A 14,247-nucleotide genomic window follows, 5' to 3' on the forward strand; every position below is an offset into this window, starting at 1 on the left:
TCACGGGAGCGGTGACCGCCGTCGCGGCGATGGAAATGCGGAAAAAATATCGTCCCGCGGGGTGACCTCTGCGTCGACCTCATGCCTCGTCGCGCGCCGGTATCCCGCGCCCTGGCACTCTTCAGCAAACCCACGCCGTTAAGATCTGGGCCCCCCCACCCACCCACCTCCCTCCCCTCCTCTCCCCCCACCATAACCAAAGAGAAAAAAAAATCGAGGTTTTGACACCTTGCTTCCTCGGTGGGGGGAGGGAGCCTCACATCTCGTGCGACGGCCGATGATGAATCTCTCGCCGCCGCCGTCACCGCCGCCGTCACCGCCGCCGTCACCGCCGCCGTCACCGCCGCCGTCGCGCGAGAAATCCGCCAGCGTCCCCGGGTGGCCTCCAGGCGGCTTGACGAGACGGATTATAGTGGTGGTGGCGGTGGTAGTGGTGGCGGTGGTGATGGTGGCGGTGGGTGGCGGTGGTGGCGGTGGTGGTGGTGGCGGTGGTGGTGGTGGCGGTGGTGGTGGTGGTGGCGGTGGTGGTGGTGGTGGTGGTGGTGGTGGTGGTGGCGGTGGTGGTGGTGGTGGTGTGGTGGCGGTGGTGGTGGGTGGCGGTGGCGGTGGTGGCGGTGGTGGTGGCGGTGGTGGTGGCGGCGGTGGCGGTGGCGGTGGCGGTGGCGGTGGTGGTGGTGGCGGTGGTGGTGGTGGAGGTGGCGGTGGCGGTGGCGGCGGTGGCGGTGGCGGTGGTGGTGGCGGTGGCGGTGGCGGCGGTGGCGGTGGCGGCGGCGGCGGCGGCGGTGGCGGTGGCGGCGGCGGCGGCGGCGGCGGCGGCGGCGGCGGCGGCGGTGGTCGGTGGCGGTGGCGGGTGGCTGGCGGCGGCGGTGGCGGTGGCGGTGGCGGCGGCGGCGGCGGCGGCGGCGGTGGCGGTGGCGGTGGCGGTGGCGGCGGTGGCGGTGGCGGTGGCGGCGGTGGCGGTGGCGGTGGTGGTGGTGGTGGTGGTGGCGGTGGTGGTGGCGGTGGTGGTGGAGGTGGTGGTGGCGGTGGTGGTGGTGGCGGTGGTGGTGGCGGTGGTGGTGGCGGCGGTGGCGGTGGTGGTGGTGGTGGCGGTGGTGGTGGCGGTGGTGGTGGCGGTGGTGGTGGCGGCGGTGGTGGTGGTGGTGGTGGTGGTGGCGGTGGTAGTAGTGGCGGTGGTGGTGGCGGTGGTGGCGGTGGTAGTAGTGGCGGTGGTGGTGGCGGTGGTGGTGGTAGTAGTGGCGGTGGTGGTGGCGGTGGTAATAGTGGCGGTGGTAGTAGTGGCGGTGGTGGTGGCAGTGGTAGTAGTGGCGGTGGTGGTGGTGGCGGTGGTGGTGGTGGTAGTAGTGGTGGTGGTGGTGGTGGTAGTAGTGGCGGTGGTGGTGGTGGCGGTGGTCGTAGTGGCGGTGGTGGTGGTGGTGGCAGTGGTGGTGGTGGCGGTGGTGGTGATGGTGGTGGTGGTGGCGGTGGTGGCGGTGGTAGTAGTGGCGGCGGTGGTGGCGATGGTGGCGGCGGTGGTGGCGGTGGTAGTGGCGGTAGTAGTGGCGGTGGTGGTGGTGGTGGTGGTGGCGGTGGTGGTGGCAGTGGTTGCGGTGGTGGCGGTGGTGGCGGTGGCGGCGGTGGTGGCGGTGGTAGTAGTGGCGGTGGTGGTGGTGGCGGTGGTGGTGGCAGTGGTGGCGGTGGTGACAATGGTGGTGGTGGTGGCATGCGGGAGCTCTGACGGTGCTTGAGTGCGCAGTGTGAATGATGGCGCTGCTCACGACCTACTCGTTATTGTTTGTCCTCTGCCGCCAGTCCTCGGTGTTGATGTGCACAGCCGCGTCACAAATCCCTCCACGCTGTTTGCTTTATGTTCGCGATATTTTTGTGTGGAGACTTTCATTTTATTTTAACCTTTTATTTTTACTCGATATTTTTTATTTTCCTAGTCAGTAAATTTTAGCGGGTTTCTTTTTAACATTCACATCCCAATATTAACTTATTTTATTAATATTAATTTTTTATTCTTAATTTTTTTTTTCGTCTTTCTTCCAACTCCTCTCGTAGTCACGATCTCGCCCCGCCGGTTTCCGTCACGCGTCGTATTGCCCCCGTGCCTTGCTCAATCCGCTGCTGGACGAAGGACCTCCCCGGGGATCTGAATGCCGCCCAGAGCCGTATGTGAGAGCTAGGCTCCCTCCCCCCACCATTGCCCATAGACTTACATTGCCCATAGACTCTTTCAGGGGCCCACCGTTACCGGGAATTCACCACGGGTGCATCGGTGCGTCTCTTGAAATGTTGAGTGGTCTTTAAGTTTCTTGTTTGACCGAATTCGAGGCTAAATGTCTCCCCTTGTTATCGTTGGTTGCCCACTCCCCCCAGAGGTATCTACAAGGAGCCTCAGAGGCGCCTCCCAAATGGGACCGTTGCTCCGTCTCCTTTGCCTGGCTGGCGCCAGGGAGGCAATTCCACGTGCTCATGGCAAGGCAGAGTGGAATGTCTGTCCGTACGGTGACGATTACCTGACCACGTGTGCCTGACAACGAGAGTGTTTGCGGTGATGCTGGCTTAACCAATCACAGAGATGCGATGACGAATGGTGATGATGATGATGATCGTTAAAATTACCATGAAAAAATTACGATCTTGATGATTTCCATGCAAACGATGATGAAGTAAGGTTGAGCAATAAAAGGATGGGAATGACAACAAATTATGATTATAATGATGATAATGACTGATTATTGTGATGATAATGATGATGACGGTTGAGAGATCGTTGTTATCGACCGACCCGCTCCGCTTCCCACGGTGCCCTGGGACCCCGTAGGTTGTCCACACTTAACCCCTCGCGATCTTAACCCCCCGCCTCATCCTCCCCGCAGGAACTACACGAGAATCTCCGCCTCCATATCTCACCGGGCCGCCCCCAGCCGCCCCTAAGACTCCGCCGCCGCCACCGGCGACCTTGACCGGAACAACGACCCCCCCGGGGGTCGCCGGCTCTGTCATCTCGACCGCCGTGAGGGTCGTGACCTCTGCGTTTGCCGGGCTTTTCGCCACGACGATACAAACGCCGACGGTGGTGGCGCCCGCCGGTGTTGGGAACGCCGGGATGCCAGCGCCGCCCGAGGTCACCGGTGCCTCAGCTGAACAGGGTGGTGCCGCGGCCGAAGAAGCTGAAGAGGGTGGTGCCGCCGCTGAAGAAGGTGGTAGTGCAGTTGAAGAGGGCGGTAGTGTAGCTGAAGAGGGTGGTAGTGCAGTTGAAGAGGGCGGTAGTGTAGCTGAAGAGGGCGGTAGTGCAGCTGAAGGGGGCAGTAGTGCAGCTAAAGAGGGCGGTAGTGTGTCTGAAGAGGGCGGTAGTGCAGCTGAAAAGGATGGTGCCACAGCTGAAGAGGGTGGTGCCGCCGCTGAAGAGGGCAGTAGTGCAGTTGAAGGGGGTGGTGCCACAGCTGAAGAGGGCAGTAGTGCAGTTGAAGAGGGTGGTGGTACAGCTGGAGAGGATGGTTCTGGAGCTGTGGGGAGTACTGTTGCTGAAGAGGGCGGTAGCGCCGTTGAAGACGGTGTTAGTGTGGTTGGAGAGGGCAGTAGCGCTACTGAAGAAGTCGGTAGTGCAGCTAAAGAGGGTGGTAGTGCCGCTGAAGATGACAGTAGCACAGTTGAAGAGGGTGGTACCGCAGCTGAAGAGGATGGTGCTGCAGCCGAAGAATCTGAAGAGGGTGGTGCCGCAGCTGCAGAGGACGGTGCCGTCGCTGAAGAGGGTGCTAGTGCAGTTGAAGAAGGTGATGCCACAGTTGGAGAGGGTGGTGCTACAGCTGACGAGGGTGGTGCTACAGCTGCAGAGGGTGGTGTCGCAGTTGAAGAGAGTGGTACCACAGCTGTAGAGGGCGGTTTTGGAGCTGAGGGGAGTACTGTTGCTGAAGAGGGCGGTAGCGCCGTTGAAGACGGTGTTAGTGTAGTTGGAGAGGGCAGTAGCACTACTGAAGAGGTCGGTAGTGCAACTGAAGAGGGTGGTAGTGCAGCTGAAGAGGGTGGTAGTCCAGCTGAAGAGGGCGATAGTCCAGCTAAAGAAGGCAGTAGTGCGTCTGAAGAGGGCGGTAGTGCAGCTAAAGAGGGCGGTAGTGCAGTTGAAGAGGGTGGTGCCGCAGCCGAAGAATCTGAAGACGGTGGTGCCGCAGCTGAAGAGGACGGTGCCGTCGCTGAAGAGGGCGCTAGTGCAGTTGAAGAGGGTGATGCCACCGCTGGAGAGGGTGATGCCACAGCTGAAGAGGGCAGTAGAGCCACTGAAGAGATTCGTGCCGCAGATGAAGAGGGTGGTAGCGCCGCTGAAGAAGACAGTAGCACAGCTGAAGGGGGTGGTGCTGCAGCTAAAGAGGGTGATGCTACAGCTGACGAGGGTGGTGCTACAGCTGGAGAGGATGGTGCTACAGCTGGAGAGGATGGTGTCGCAGTTGAAGAGGGCAGTAGCACCGCTGAAGAGGTTCGTGCTGCAGCTAAAGAGAGTGGTACCGCAGCTGGAGAGGGTGGTTCTGGAGCTGAAGAGGGTGGTTCTGGAGCTGAGGGGAGTACAGTTGCTGAAGAGGGCGGTAGCGCCGTTGAAGACGCTGTTAGTGTAGTTGGAGAGGGCAGTAGCGGTACTAAAGAGGTCGGTAGTGCAACTGAAGAGGGTGGTAGCGCCGCTGAAGAGGGTGGTACTGCAGCTGAAGAGGGCAGCAGCGCCGCTGAAGAAGGCGGTAGCGCAGCCGAGGCGTCGGCGTCGGGGAAAGGTGATGTCGGTGGCAGTGGGAACGCCTCTTCCTCCAACGAGATCATCGGCAGCTCGGCCGGGCCTGGCACGGTAAAACACGCTCACTACCAATGACATCCACACCACCAGCCGTGGTCTATCCTCTGCTGGAAGAAGGCCTCCTCGAGGCACGGACATCCCTCGTGGCAAATGCCGTCACACTCCATCTGCACGCGAGGTTGAATCCATCGCTTCACCCCGACTGCAGTGTAGGCAGCCGCTCAGGTGGGATAGGCTTTAACAAGACGGGTCCCTGGTATCAAGGAAGGTTAAATACAGTGTGTGCTGACCGTTGCACAATGCCGGCATCTGCAGCTTTGTATGCCGTGTAAATATAAAACTAAGGCCCACTGCACTTTGTAGCTCTTTTTCAGAAGCGACCAGGCTGTCGCAAATGATAGCTCAACAAAGTGGCTCATCACCATCACGTGACGTTGATTTTAAACGTGGGGCGAAAAAAACGGAGGACCCGTAAAAAAATCCACGCGACCGCGGGGAGAGAGAGACATGAAAATTCCAAATATGCAGGCATCAAGGTCGGGATTGAATCCACGGCCTCCTGTATACCAGGCAAGGGATAGATAAAAAGCTTTGAATTAGCTAAGTATTGAACAGATTTGCCGAGAATGATTTTCTGGATGAGCAGGGCCCAATGTAGATTTCTTCTTGCACCGTTGTGTTTGATGTGAGATCGTATTTTAAGTAGAGGCTACAATGGTGGATCCTGTATGGTACATCCAGTGCAAAGCACAGAGCAGAATGGTGAAGCGCATTTAGTATGCTTAGCGATGAATCAGTAGCGGATCTGCCAGCGGCGTAACAGTCGTCAAACAGTGGTAGAGTATTAGCTTAAACAATTTGCAGGCGCAATCAAAACAGGATATGTCCACAATTCTGGCTGTCGCCTAATGATGCTGGTAGTTGTTGTAACGTCACGGCTACTCGAATTGTAAAAGTTGTTGTGGGTTTACTCTACGACACACAACCGCTTAGTGCTGAACTAGTAACGAATTGGGCACTTTTGTTTCCGTGACAAACCTTACTAGTCGGTGGTGGCCGATTGAACAACCAGATTTATATATTTACGTGATCTAACCGGAAAAAAATAATAACTTTTCTTATGCATAACATTTGGTTGTGAAAGCCGTACACTACTACTACTGTTGCTACGTGTTAAACTGCAAAAACAACGTTTGATTTCTGTTTAAGAAAGAAAAAACACTATTCGTGACAAGAGCCTCGCTCGCGCTGTGTGGCGTTGTGTTTGGGCAACGTGGGGGCCGACGGTGGCGTCCCGCAGGAGCCGGCTCTTCCCAACGCCGTTCCGGAGCACCCCCTGGTGCAGGTGGTGGAGTTTAGCGTGCGCGTGACCCAGCCCGTGCCCTGCGTGGTTCCGCCCAGCTCCACGCAGCTCCACCGGATCACCGAGCAACTCCGACGCAAGGTGCGCTCGCGGCCGCGAGTACGCACGCTTTACCCCACCGCCTCCACTGCCGCCACTGCGTGCGCGCGTGCGACCTGCGGTGTCAAAAATAAATTTATTTCAGCCGGAACGGTCTGGAACGGTCCGAAACGTTGGAACGTCGGAACAGTCGGCACGGACCGGAACGGAGCGGAACGTCGGCACGGTCCGGAACAGTCCGGAATGTCAGAACATTGGCATGGTCCGGTTGGCTACGTACGGAGCAAAAGAAGTTCAACATACATACATAGACTCACACAGTCATTCATCCACTCACATAGCCACTCACCCACTCACACAGTCACTCACCTACTCACATAGTCACTCACCCACTCACACAGTCACTCACCCACTCACATAGTCACTCACCCACTCACACAGTCACTCACCTACTCACATAGTCACTCACCCACTCACACAGTCACTCACCCACTCACATAGTCACTCACCCACTCACATAGTCACTCACCAACTCGCACAGTCACTCACCCACTCACATAGTCACTCACCCACTCACATAGTCACTCACCCACTCACATAGCCACTCACCCACTCACACAGTCACTCACCAACTCACACAGTCACTCACCCACTCACATAGTCACTCACTCACTCACATAGTCGCTCACCTACTCACACAGACACACAGACACTCACCCATTCACACAGTCAATCACCCACTCACACAGTCACTCACCTACTGACACAGTCACTCACCCACTCACATAGCCACTCACACACTCACACAGTCATTCACCCACTCACACAGTCACTCACCTACTCACATAGTCACTCACCCACTCACATAGTCACTCACCCACTCACACAGTCACTCACCCACTCACATAGTTACTCACTCACACAGTCACTCACCCACTCACGTAGTCACTCACCCACTCACATAGTCACTCACCCACTCACACAGTCACTCACCCACTCACACAGTCACTCACCCACTCACACAGTCACTCACACAGTCACTCACACAGTCACTCACCCACTCACACAGTCACTCACCCACTCACACAGTCACTCACACAGTCACTCACACAGTCACTCACCCACTCACACAGTCACTCGCCCCCACACTCTCCCGTCCTTCGATGAGCACGGTTGGCTACGTATGGTGCCAAAGAAGTTAAACGTACGTCACCGCTTTACCCTGCTCTGATTCGATTCGATCTCCACGTTCTCTGCCGCCGCATCCGACGACGACCGCCGCGGCTCGATCACCCTCGCTCGCCCACACAGGGGACGACCCGACTAACCCCTGGCGTCCGGAGTCCTCCGCTTGGTGCGACAAATACATAGAACTCAACAACTTTCCACCGGCCACGGCCAACCTTCCCGGCCCCGGAAACCACCCCCCACCTCCCCCCGGCAACAGGAAGGTCACGGCGAAGGTCGCGTGCGAAGGGGTGGTCGTTAGTCAGAGGTACGGAGAGCGGAATTAATTATACGTCGGGTTTTTTGTGCCGCGGATTCACGCCTGCTTTCCAGCGGAGGTCGAATTGAGGAGACGTTTTATCCAACATTTATATTTTGGAGGAGGGCAAAGGCGCAGCTTCCCCTCCCATTCCCCTCCGCTGCAAGTGCTTTGCTCTCGCTACCGCCAGTAGGAAGGTGGCCTCCGCTTGGGGGGCCGCTCTAGCGGAGGCGCCGCTTAGAGGGTAACCCACGTTTTACGCCACCAGTGCCACCGCCACGGGACGCCGCCGCACGCGAACCTGCCCGCCGTTGACTAACCGCGGTGGACCGCACCTGCCGGGTGGTGGACAGAAGCAGTAGCGGCTGGGCGTGGGAGGGGGGTGGCGGGTGATTTTATAAAACTTCCCTCCGTTGTTTTTCAACTGCCCACCGGAGGAGATGGAGTCGAACCGTGGACCGATTCTGCGCTGCAATCCGGACACCAAAACTGTGATTTTATTTTGTTTCCTTTGCCAGGCGAGGTCCACGCAACACTGAGCTGTACGGCTCCTTTGTTTGTTCCTCCTCTTTCAGAAGGGACCCTGGCCCAGCACAAACGATGGCTTATTACCCTGGTGGTGGTGGTGGTGGCTGTGGCAGGCTTGTCACTCCGAACGCAATTGCCGAGTCGCGTTCGGGTTCGCGCGCGTGCACGCGGATGCGGTCGTTCGGGGGCGGGAGGGCGGAGGGTTGATGCATCGGCGGGTCGCGCTCTAATTACCGTTGATTTTATTTGGGAGGTCTTAAGCGGCGCACGAAGCTACGCGCTGCGCGACCCACCCCCAGCGAACGTCGCGGCCGTAGCCAAGCGGTGCGTCGTCAATTTAAGGGGCCTGCAAATTGGCGAATGCGCCGGTCGCCACTCCCGTCCAATTACGTCGGTCGAGCACGCGCGGTTATGATCGGTAGCATCAATTAGCGAGATGGAGCGACGGTCACTGGGGTGCGAGGCGCCGTGTCCCGTCCCCGATTAATGGGAGCGCGGATGAAAGGCCGCGCGCTTCGTAATGAGCTTAATCGCGGCCGCCCCCAAGTTCGTCTGCTCGACGCGGGAATGTTGAGCGTGGGTTAGCGAGCGTGGGTTAAAGGGTTAGCGAGTGTGGGTTAGTGGGTTAGCGAGCGTGGGTTAGAGGGTTAGCGAGCGTGGGTTAGAGGGTTAGCGAGCGTGGGTTATAGGGTTTGCGTGCGTGGGTTAGAGGGTTAGCAAGTGTGGGTTTAGAGGGTTAGCAAACGTGGTTTATAGGGTTAGTGAGCGAGTGTTAGAGGGTGAGCGAGCATGGGTTAAAGGGTTAGTGAGCGTGGGTTAGAGGGTTAGCGAGGGTCAGCGAGCGAGTGTGAGTGAGCGTGGGTGAGCGAGAGAGGGGGAGCGAGGGTCAGCGAGTGTGAGCGAGCGTGGGTGAGCGATAGAGGGTGAGCAATAGAGGGTGAGCGAGGGTCAGCGAGTGAGTGTGAGCGAACGTGGGTGAGTGATAGAGGTTAGCGAGTGTGAGCGAGCGTGGGTGAGCGATAGAGGGTGAGCGAGGGTCAGCGAGCGAGTGTGAGCGATAGAGGGTGAGCGAGTGTCAGTGAGCGAGTGTGAGCGAGCGTGGGTGAGCGATAGAGGTTAGTGAGGGGCAGCGAGCGTGGGTGAGCGATAGAGGGTGAGCGAGTGTCAGTGAGCGAGTGTGAGCGAGCGTGGGTGAGCGATAGAAGGTGAGCGAGGGTCAGCGAATGAGTGTGAGCGAGTGTGGGTGAGCGATAGAGGGTGAGCGAGGGTGAGCGAGTGAGAGTCAGCGAGCGTGCGCCGGTTAAAAACCCTTTTCGAGTTCCGATGGCCGTGCGTACAAGTCATCAGTTTTTCTTCCGAATCTCCATTCCGATGACGTATGTTGCGTACGTCCCTGTCTCTCTCCCGTGTACGTCATCGGAGGCGGCTCACGGCATCCCCCCCCCACTCGCGGAGAGAGCGGGCGGGGGGGGGGGGCGGGTGACTAAAGTTGTTGCCACTCCTTCAGCCAGAGTGAGCGTTGTCGATGTAGTATCGTGGTGTATATTAGTATATTAGTGTACTGTATAGTGTAGCGTATATTAGTGTAGTGTATAGTAGTGTAGTGTATATTACTGTATAGTATAGTGTAGTGCATATTAGTGTATAGTAGTGTAGTGTATAGTGTAGCGTAAATTAGTGTAGTGTATAGTAGTATAGTGTATATTACTGTAGTGTATAGTGTAGTGTATAGTAGCGTATAGTGTAGTGTATATTAGTGTAGTGTATATATTACTGTAGTGTGTAGTGTAGTGTCTATTAGTGTAGTGTATAGTAGTGTAGTGTATAGTGTAGTGTATATTAGTGTATAGTAGTGTAGTGTATAGTGTAGTGTATATTAGTGTAGTGTATAGTAGTGTAGTGTATATTACTGTAGTGTATAGTGTAGTGTATATTAGTGTATAGTAGTGTAGTGTATAGTGTAGTGTATATTAGTGTATAGTAGTGTAGTGTATATTAGTGTAGTGTGTAGTGTAGTGTATTGTCGTGTAGTATCGTGGTGTAAGAGTATATTAGTGTAGTGTATAGTGTAGTGTATATTAGTGTAGTATATAGTAGTGTAGTGTATATTAGTGTAGTGTATGGTGTAGTGTATATTAGTGTAGTGTGTAGGGTAGTTTATAGTAGTGTAGCTTGTATTAGTGTAGTGTATAGTGCAGTTTATATTAGTGGTGTGTAGTGTTTATTAGTGGTGTATAGTGTAGTGTATATTGTAGTGTATAGTCGTGTAGTATCGTGGTGTAGTGTATATTAGTGGTGTGTAGTGTATAGTGTACTGTACAGTAGTGTATATGTTGAACTTCTTTCGCACTGTACGTAGCCAACCGTGCTAATTGGAGAATGGGTGAGTGTGTGGGTGAGTGACTATGTGAGTGGGTGAGTGACTGTCTGAGTGGGTGAGTGACTATGTGAGTGGGTGAGGGACTGTGTGAGTGGGTGAGTGACTGTGTGAGTGGGTGAGTGACTGTGTAAGTGGGTGAGTGACTATGTGAGTGGGTGAGTGACTGTGTAAGTGGGTGAGTGACTATGTGAGTGGGTGAGTGACTATGTGAGTGGGTAAGTGACTATGTGAGTGGGTGAGTGACTATGTGAGTGGGTGAGTGACTGTGTAAGTGGGTGAGTGACTACGTGAGTGGGTGAGTGACAATGTGAGTGGGTGAGTGACTATGTGAGTGGGTGAGTGACTGTGTGAGTGAGTGAGTGACTATGTGAGTGGGTAAGTGACTGTGTGAGTGGGTGAGTGACTATGTGAGTGGGTAACTGTGTGAGTGGGTGAGTGACTATGTGACTGTGTGAGTGGGTGAGTGACTATGTGAGTGGGTGAGTGACTGTGTGAGTGAGTGACTGTGTGAGTGGGTGAGTGACAATGTGAGTGGGTGAGTGACTATGTGAGTGGGTGAGTGACTGTGTGAGTAGGTGAGTGGCTATGTGAGTGGGAGAGTGACTATGTGAGTGGGTGAGTGACTATGTGAGTCTATGTGTGTGTGCATGCTGAACTTCTTTCGCACCGTACCTTGCCAACCGTGCTAACCGAATGCGCGGGAGTGGGGGGAAAGGGTGGTGGGGGATGGACAACAAACTGAACACAATGATGACGATCGTGACGATTTAGCCGGCCCAGTTTTACGCCCGGAGTGGGGGCAGAGGGGAATTGTGGGCCATCTTAATGGCGTTGTTAAGAGAGGAAATGGGTGAGGGGTGTGGAAGACGCGGCTGTGGTGGCACCACCGGGACTCGGGCCCCAAGCGGGGAAATCCACGGTTGGCACGGGCCGACGTGAACACCGCGTTGATTCTCGCTCGAATTGAAGTCCTCCCCCCCCTCCCCCCTTTCGTCGACTGTCCCCGCCCCTCGTCTTACCACGCGCAGATGCTGCCCGTGTTCGAGAAGATGCCCGGATATAAGAAGCTGCACGTCCTGGGGTTCCGGTAAGCCAACGAAAGGGGGCCCCCGTGGTAGGCTCAGCGTGGCGGGGTGGCGGCGGCACACACGACGACGCCCGCCACGTGCCGCCACAGCGAGTGACGGTGACGTCACCACGGCGCCTTTGTGACGCGGGCCGGAGAGAGGAGGTGGAAGCTGGTGGGGGTACAGGGGGGAGGGAGGATGTGGAGCTGAGGGGACTTTGCCGAGTCAACGGAGGTCAGCGGTGTCACGATCGGCCTCTGTGGATAGGGCTCGTGAAGGACGCTGCTGCTGCTACTGGGAAGTTGGAGGCAGTCGCCCTCCGGCAACAACGGAGGGCAGAGGAGCGATGCTCACAACAACGAACGGAGCTCTGGGGCGGCTAAAACGCATCGAGTTGGCACATCTCACTCAGTCAACCCATGGCACCTGCTGGGTCTGTCACGTGACCACAGGCTCACAGCGCCCCCCTCGCCCAGCTTTTCTGTTAGCCCTGCCCACTTCCACATAACCACACCCCCCCCCCCCAACTATGAGTGCCCCCCACACGGAGAATATCCTCGCTATTCACGGCGGATGACCGCCACCCATCCACCCGACCACCTAACGCTCTGCCGCCTACATTGGCAGACTATACTAATGGTGGCCGCTATGTAAAATGGCGGAAATATACAAATAGCGGGAAGTTGCTGATCCAGTAACTAGTTGGGCAAATGTTGTGTTCCGTGACAAACCCCTTCCTGATTGGCCGCCTCGGGGTGGCGGTGGCGGTAATGACGACACATTTATATTTACACGATCTGCCCCCCTCCCCCCGCCCCCCCCCCAAAAAAAGCTCTTATGTACAAAGTTATCATCATGTTGATAAGAAAAGGGTGTTTTACTCTTTCTGGCAAAAAAAAACAGGAGGTGTTAAAATGTTTAAAAACCAAATAGAAACCTTTTGCAAGGAATCCTGTCTGCATTAACGACACGTACTTTCTCTAATAATATTTGCATTGTCTTTGGAACTGATTGGTCCACACCATGCATATATTATCAGAGAATGTTTTGTGTTTGCGTGTTCACCACAAGCACCGTGTGTGGTCAATGCAGACGGGACTCCTTGCAAAAGGTTTCTGTTTGGTGGTTTAACATCTTGACACCCAAGAAGGGTCCCATATTTGAATTCTCTAAATATGTGTTGAGGAGTTCCCACGGACGCACTCGGAGGCGGAGGTAAGTTATGGGCTTTCGCCAGGGTTTCTTAAAGGTGAACAATAACACCACAGCAGGGTACACAACTCCCAGGGGCTAGGGCTCCTACTCTGAGTCGGGTCCCTGCCGGCTAGCTCCGGTCTCTCTCTCTCGTGTCGGATCGGGGACTCTGCCGACTCCACCGAGCGGAGAGAGAAGCACCTCTACGGCTACCACCGGCTTCTCCCCAGACTCACCACTCGATCCCTCTCTCTACCCCTGGTTCCCTCTTCACCCTGCTTACTCTACCCGTTCCCACAGTGACCCCGCTTTCGTCACGTCCCCATTTTACTCCTCTACATATGTATGGCATTCATCTTCTTGGTTATTTCGGTAAAGTCACGTAGAAGGGAAATAATAAAATTATAAAATACATCATAAAATACAATTCTCACGACGTTTCAGCCACAACGCAAGCAGCCATCCTCAGGTGAAGAACAGGTCTGTCGGAAAGAAAGCGTCTGAATGAACACCACCAGGCTTGGCAGCGTATATTTAAGCTGAGGTTGGAGGGGGAAGGGCGCCTTGACAAATGAATTTGCATATCAAGAGGAATTTAGCATATTTATGGGAAATGCAGATATGGGATTAGTCACTACTTGTGAAATGCGTAGGAGGTGGGGGGGGTCTCAAATCGAAATGTATGGCATTGTCTTTGCAACTGATTGGCCTACACAAGAGACAGCCTTCTTTAGGGCCTCGTCTCACCAGTGTCAGACCAGAGAACGCCAAAAGGCAAATAATCGTCATCATCATGATGATGATGATTATTATAAGAGCGGACGATTATTTTTTATTTGTGACCAGGTGAGGCAGCAAGGAAACCCAGGAGTCTCATTTGCAAGAGTTTCAAGTTTCAAGTTCATGTATTAGGTATAGCCCTGTGAGCCATTCGGCTCTTGAATCGGGTGCAACCGCAACAAACAAAAAAGAAAAACATGAACAAAAAAACATCTTAAAGTGAACATGTGACTGAGTGCAAACAGAAAATCCAAGAAAAGACAGCAAAATATTGCAGAAAAAAACACCGTACACCAACGCTGTGTGCAAAAATCCCAGTGGGATGCAAGTCAAACAACAACAACAACAACCACAAGACACCTTAGATTAAGGCCATCAGTCTAACTCTGTACTACAACAAACAAACATGGCCACACCAATACACTTTTCGAAATCACCAAAATCAAGCTATGCAAGCAATGAAAACGCAATCGTAGGAACTGTGACCCACTATGATTAAAAACAAAAACACAACTCAAATCAAATCCGAATTTTTTTTTTAATGTACGCACGGCAAACAAAGACAAGATTTGGATAGAAACCGGCCCCAAACGCAACCGCCGCCGTGTCCGCGCGAGACATCGATCAACGTGAAGCGCTACATTC

At 55.0% G+C, this 14,247-nt stretch overlaps 1 protein-coding gene across 1 annotated transcript in view; it reads left to right on the forward strand.

Annotated features, from left to right (window-relative positions):
- Nucleotides 1-14,247, forward strand: part of LOC133357024 (mucin-19-like) — an 82,338-nt gene that overhangs the window by 59,124 nt on the left and 8,967 nt on the right. Inside the window, exons 9-11 of the mRNA XM_061574764.1 lie at nt 2,865-4,816; nt 6,066-6,227; nt 11,590-11,648. Of these exons, the coding sequence (XP_061430748.1) occupies nt 2,865-4,816; nt 6,066-6,227; nt 11,590-11,648 (2,173 nt within the window). The remainder of the gene's footprint in view (nt 1-2,864; nt 4,817-6,065; nt 6,228-11,589; nt 11,649-14,247) is intronic.

This window comes from Lethenteron reissneri, chromosome 56 (assembly GCF_015708825.2).
Source record: "Lethenteron reissneri isolate LAM-NWPU_2019-01 chromosome 56, ASM1570882v1, whole genome shotgun sequence".
NCBI classification, from domain to species: Eukaryota; Metazoa; Chordata; class Hyperoartia; order Petromyzontiformes; family Petromyzontidae; genus Lethenteron; species Lethenteron reissneri.